Raw genomic sequence first — 6,062 nt, forward strand, 5'->3', positions numbered from 1 at the left:
TCCTGCTTTTATTTCAACATTAAGGCCCTGTTTACCCTAGTGCATTTTCTTTTTAAAACGGCGTTTTAAAATGAAAACGATCCTCGTCTACACTGGCATTTTCACTGCCTTTCAGAAACTCCGTCCACACTACACAACTGAAAATGCATGTCACATGATCATTCATGCAGGTACAACAATGAGCATGATGTTATTGTTTACACAGTCATCAAGGATACACAGAGCGAATGTGGGCAGCCATGCCATCGTTTTCAAAAGTCTCCGTTTTGGTCCATTTACACTGAAATGCAAACCCAGAGTTTTCATACTAAAAAAGGGTCAGCTGCGTTTTTGAAAGTCTCCGTTTTCAAGGGTCAAAAATGCCGGAGTAGTGTAAATGACAGGCGTAACTCTATCAAGTTATGCATTTTAAAATGAAAACGCACCAGTATAAACGTAGCCTAAATCGAAGATATTTAGTTAATGACTGGTAAATTGGTGTGTTTCTTTCATAAGGCTACTGTTCACTACTGTTCAAAAGTTTGGGGTCAGTTTTTTAAAGAAGTCTCTTTTGCTCACCAAAGCTGCATTTATTTGTTCAAAACACAGTAAAAACTGTATTATTGTGAAATATTATTACATATTCAGTGTCACATGATCCTTCAGAAATCATTCTAATATGCTGATTTGATATGAATAATTAATATGAAACATTTCTGATTATTATCAATGTTGAAAACATAGTTGTGCTGCTTCATATTTTTGTGGAAACTGATACATTTTATCTTCAGGATTTTGGATCAATTTAATGCATCCTTTTTAAAACAAATATAAATAAATAAACAAATTATTATTATTTTTTTTTTTAAATCATAGTGATCCCACACTGACTACTTTTTAGGTACTTTATTTAAAAAAAAATATTTACATTTCATTCATGTATATTTAAAGCGATAGTTCACCCAAAAATGAAAATTACCCCATGATTTACTTACTCTCAAGCCATCCTAGATGTATATGACCTTTCTTCTTTCAGGCAAATACAATCGGAGTTATATTAAAAAACATCCTGGCTCTTCCAAGCTTTATAATGGGAGTGGATGGTAGCCCAAAATTTGAAATCCAAAAAATTTAACCAATCCATTATAAAAGAAGTCCACACGGCTCCGGGGGGTTAATAAAGGCCTCCCGAAGTGAAGCGATGCGTTTGTGTAAGAAAAATATCCATATTTACAACTTTATAAACCTTAATCTCTAGCTTCCGCTAACTGTCATACACGTGTTCACGAGAGAGTGGCATCCAGCAGATGACGTAGTACGTAGGCAAACGCGGTGACGAACACGGAAGTGACGAACGTGGAAGTGCAGAGGAGATAGCAAAACAAAACACCGGTCACGAATTAGTAGTACAAAAACGAGGATTTGTAAAGAAAAATGTTGGAGGATTTCAATATAAGCCAAGAGGACACTGGTTTTCCTTTGCTGTAAACAAAACTTGTTTCTCGCAAGACTAGCATATTCTCACCGGAGTTTATGCTACGCCTACGTCTTACGTCATCCGCTGGACGCCACTCTCTCACGAACGAGCGTATGACAGTTAGCGGAAGCTAGAGATTAAGGTTTATAAAGTTGTAAATATGGATATTTTTCTTACACAACCGCATCGCTTCGGGAGGCCTTTATTAACCCCCCGGAGCCGTGTGGACTTCTTTTATAATGGATTGGTTCAGTTTTTTGGACTTCAAATTTTGGGCTACCATCCACTCCCATTATAAAGCTTGGAAGAGCCAGGATGTTTTTTAATATAACTCCGATTGTATTCGTCTGAAAGAAGAAAGTCATATACATCTAGGATGGCTTGAGGGTAAGTACATTTTTGGGTGAACTATCCCTTTAAGAATGTAAATGATGTCAGAATTTCTTTATGTCTGTTTTTGGCTGAAATATCCCTGTAATATTATAGATAAAGACTCATATCAGCATTGTGTTTGTATAATAAGTGTCTACCTGCAGCTGTTTGGAGTGGTTGCGGATGGTGTTGGGCTCATCTAAGATGCCAGTGTCTGCAGCCAACTGATCCTCGAACGCTGTCAGCATGTTGTCCACCTTCTTGATCTGTTTCTCCAGGAACATGGAAGATGCGGCCCTGAGGAAATAATCCCATGTTTTTACCATAATATGACCCCAAAATCCATAGTAATACCACAGTACTTTATGAAGCCTTGCTTGTATGATTTGCCACAGGCATGCTTTCTTACTTCTTGTTGTAGAGATCAGAGAGGGCGGTGATGTCGTCAATCTTGTTGCTGACTTTGCTCAGTTTCAGCGGCAGCGAGGACGTGGTGGGCCCCAGGGGTTTCTGGGATATCAGGGGCTCCATTTCCCTTTGAGCCGATGCTTTCTCAGCCTCCAGTTTCTTCAGAATCATGACAAAACTCTGTAGAGATCAAACCAAAGTGGAAGTCACTCAATGTTTTATACTAACTATAGTATCCAGCATTTGTTTCTTCTTTGACCAATTAAATAATCACATTTAGATTATTTTGGTTTTGTTTCCCACTCTTACATCCTGGTCTTTATTTCTGGTGGTCAGATCTCCGATGGGTGCAGCGCGATCTAATGGAGACCTCATTCGGGTCTGGATGTCCTTCTCTAACTTCAGCAGGTCTGAATAGATCTGTTCCAGCTGGCTGTCAATGAGGCCGGCCTTCGCGCTGTCGGGAACGGTGGCCACAGCGACTGCCGGGACAGATAACATCATTTACGACTCAAATTTAATATGATACCTCAACCTCAGGCCATCCAAGATGTAGATGAGTTTGTTTCTTAATCAGATTTGGAGAAATGTAGCATTGCATCAGTTGCTCAGCAATGGATCCTCTGCAGTGAATGGGTGCCGTCAGAATGAGAGTCCAAACAGCTGATAAATATATCACAATAATCCAGAAGTAATCCACACCACTCCAGTCCATCAGTTAATGTCTTGTAAAAATCTGCATGGTTGAGAGAAACAAATCCATCATTAAGGAGTTTTTAACTTCAAACTGTCGATTCCAGCTAAAATACGAGTCCATAATCTATAATAACGCTTCCTCCAGTTATAAAGGTCATCTCCTGTTGTCTCTCACATCAAAATCCCCCCACATATTTGTTCAGATCTGTTTTGGACTGGTTTGGCTTGTAAATGGTGCTTGATCTGTGCAGATTTCTCTCCTGATTCAGACCAGGTGACTTTTTCACCAGAGAAACCAATATTATGGATAGAGGACTCATATTTTACCTGGAAGCATAATTTTGAAGTTAAAACGTCTTACTTATGGATTTGTTTCTTACAAACGCACAGTTTTTCTCTTCACAAAACATTAACTGATGGACTGGAGTGGTGTGGATTACTTGTGGATTATTGTGATGTTTTTATCAGCTGTTTGGACTCTCATTCTGACGGCACCCATTCACTGCAGAGGATCCATTGCTGAGCAACTGATGCAATGCTACATTTCTCCAAATCTGATGAAGAAACAAACTCATCTACATCTTGGAGCATATTTTCAGTTTAGGTTCTTTTTTGAGTGAACTATTCTTTAACTAAAGCTAAAACCATAAAAAAAAACATTTTGTTAACTTGAAATGAAATAAACTTAATGAAAATGTGAAATGCTGCCTTATATTGTTTTTATATTTTCAGTTGAAGTACTAAAACAACTAAAACTAAATAAACTTTTTATAAAAGTTTATAACTATGCAGTCATATTTTTAAAAAAAAGACAAAAAACAAAATTAATAAAACTTTAACTGATAAATATATAAAAAAAAAAAAAGAAAATTTCTTAAAAAACTATAATAGTATATCAGACCCTGTTTTACGAACTGCATGACTTCCACGGTCGGTGTCTTGGCCTGGGCCTGTAGAGCTGACCTCGTCCTCTTCAGATTAGAGAAATCCCTGCTCAGACTGAATACAAGACAAAAAACACAGGAAGGTTAAAACAGGAAGCAGCTGGGAGAACTACACCTGCACTTCCTACGTCTCAGGAGCTTTCTTACCTGTCCACCTTGTTGATGGCAGCTGAATCGGGTGGAGGGATGAGGAAGCAGACTCCTGGGATGAGCTTGGTCTCTCCCGTGCTGGATTTCACCTCCCAGATCTCCTCTCTGGGATCAGAGACCAGCGTGACCTTGTCGCCTCTTTTCACAGAGTCCTACAGCAGAGAAACGTTTAGCACACTTCATCCTCCACTGATGGCCTTTCCAAATCTTTTGCAACATCATAAATGTCTTTACCGTCTCTTTTGATCAATTTAATGCATGCTTGCTGAATACAAGTATTAATTTCAGTCAGAAAAGGACGTTACCTTCTCAGTGCTCCAGTCACACAGGGCGATGGTGCTGATGGGTTTGTCTGTGGTGCTCCGGCGCAGGTGTAGAGGGGCGATGTTGGTGCAAAGCTCTCTCAGATCCGCCAGACGCTGCTCGTTCCTCATGACGGACCTCTCCTCGCCCTGCACACAAACACACTTATTAATTATACTGGATTATTAATATATTGCAGTGTGTGAGTGTGTGTGTGTGTGTTTGACCTCCAGTGTCAGCAGGATCTCAGGGTTGCTCATCTTGTTCAGTAGTGACGGTTCGGTCGCGGATTTGATTCTCTTCAGCGACTCAGTGAACGTCTCCAAATCCAGCTGATACTGAGATTAAAACACACATGCAATCGTTTCAGTAAACGCTCATCTGAATCTCCTGCTTCTCATGTCATGTGTGTGTGTGTGATTGCGTACTTTCTTGTATGCCTCCACGTTGTCCAGGTGTGTGTCCTGACACAGACACAGATTCAGGAATCGCTGCCACTCTCTCGACACGTCTGCGCTGTACGACTGAAACACACACACACGTGAAATCACCTTCATTCAGCGAATCAAAGACAGCAAGACTCACTCAGAGCCAGTCAGGGTTTGAATGAATCAACGAACAAACGAGGAAATGACAAATAAATGAACAAATTCATGAAATACACAAGAAAACAAATACACAATGAATAAATGTGTTAGTAACTGAATAATTAAACTGTGAAGCGAATGAATGATTAAATAAATAAGTGAATGAATTAACATAAATGACCAAACAAATGAATGAAAAACGAATTAATTAGTGAGGGAATAACTGAATGAACTGACAAGCAAATGAATGAACAAATGATTCAATAAATAAATGAACTAATGAATGAACTGAAAAAAATGATTGTTTGAGTTAATAAAGTTAATAAATGAACGAGTAAGTGAATAAACAAATCAATGAGTGTGTGTGAATGAACAAATGAACCAACAAATGGTTAAAGGAAAAACAAATGAACATTATTAAATAAATGATCCAAGGAATGAACAAAAAAATGAACAAACCAACAATTTATGAATAAATGTGTTAGTGACTGAATGAATAAACTGTCAAACAAATGAATGATTAAATAAATAAGTTGATTAATGCACAAATAAATGAACAAATTAATGAACAAACACAAATTAATAATGAATCGATGTGTTAGTGATTGAATGAACAAATCAATTAACAAACTAAATGAACAAAACAAATGAACAAATGAATAATAAATAAATGTGTGAATAAATGAACAAATAAACAAACAAATTAATTGACAAATTATTGTATAATGCATTAATATGTTAGTGAGGGAAATAAAAAATGAATGAACTGACAAATGCATGATTAAATAAATATATGAGTGAATCAATTGACCAAAAATAAACAATTTAATGAATGAACAAACAAATAAATTATCAATTAATTAACGGTTAGTGAGGGAATGAATAAATTAATGAACTGTGAAAAAATAAACAATAATAATAAATGAATAAGTAATAAAAAATATTAAATGAATAGATAAACTTGTAAGCGAGCTAGTGAATGATTGATTGAATGAATGAATGAATGAATGAATGAAGAAATAACAACAAATGGATAAACAAAAAACTAAATAACTGAACAAATCACTGAATGACTGAATGAATGAATCTAACTGACTGACTGACTGACTGACTGAATGACTGACTGACTGACTGACTGGCTGAATG

At 37.1% G+C, this 6,062-nt stretch overlaps 1 protein-coding gene across 2 annotated transcripts in view; it reads right to left on the bottom strand.

Annotated features, from left to right (window-relative positions):
* The window catches only part of LOC107677338 (envoplakin-like), a 21,493-nt gene that overhangs the window by 5,665 nt on the left and 9,766 nt on the right, over window positions 1–6,062 (bottom strand). For both annotated transcript variants that reach the window (XM_016472217.1, XM_016472216.1), the window contains exons 9-16: window positions 4,758–4,853; window positions 4,557–4,667; window positions 4,332–4,478; window positions 4,024–4,178; window positions 3,834–3,931; window positions 2,546–2,718; window positions 2,238–2,416; window positions 1,987–2,125 (exon numbers count right to left, since the gene is read on the bottom strand). In XM_016472217.1, coding sequence (XP_016327703.1) covers window positions 1,987–2,125; window positions 2,238–2,416; window positions 2,546–2,718; window positions 3,834–3,931; window positions 4,024–4,178; window positions 4,332–4,478; window positions 4,557–4,667; window positions 4,758–4,853 — 1,098 coding nt within the window. The remainder of the gene's footprint in view (window positions 1–1,986; window positions 2,126–2,237; window positions 2,417–2,545; window positions 2,719–3,833; window positions 3,932–4,023; window positions 4,179–4,331; window positions 4,479–4,556; window positions 4,668–4,757; window positions 4,854–6,062) is intronic.

This window comes from Sinocyclocheilus anshuiensis, unplaced genomic scaffold (assembly GCF_001515605.1).
Source record: "Sinocyclocheilus anshuiensis isolate Anshui unplaced genomic scaffold, SAMN03320099.WGS_v1.1 scaffold644, whole genome shotgun sequence".
Lineage (NCBI taxonomy): Eukaryota > Metazoa > Chordata > Actinopteri > Cypriniformes > Cyprinidae > Sinocyclocheilus > Sinocyclocheilus anshuiensis.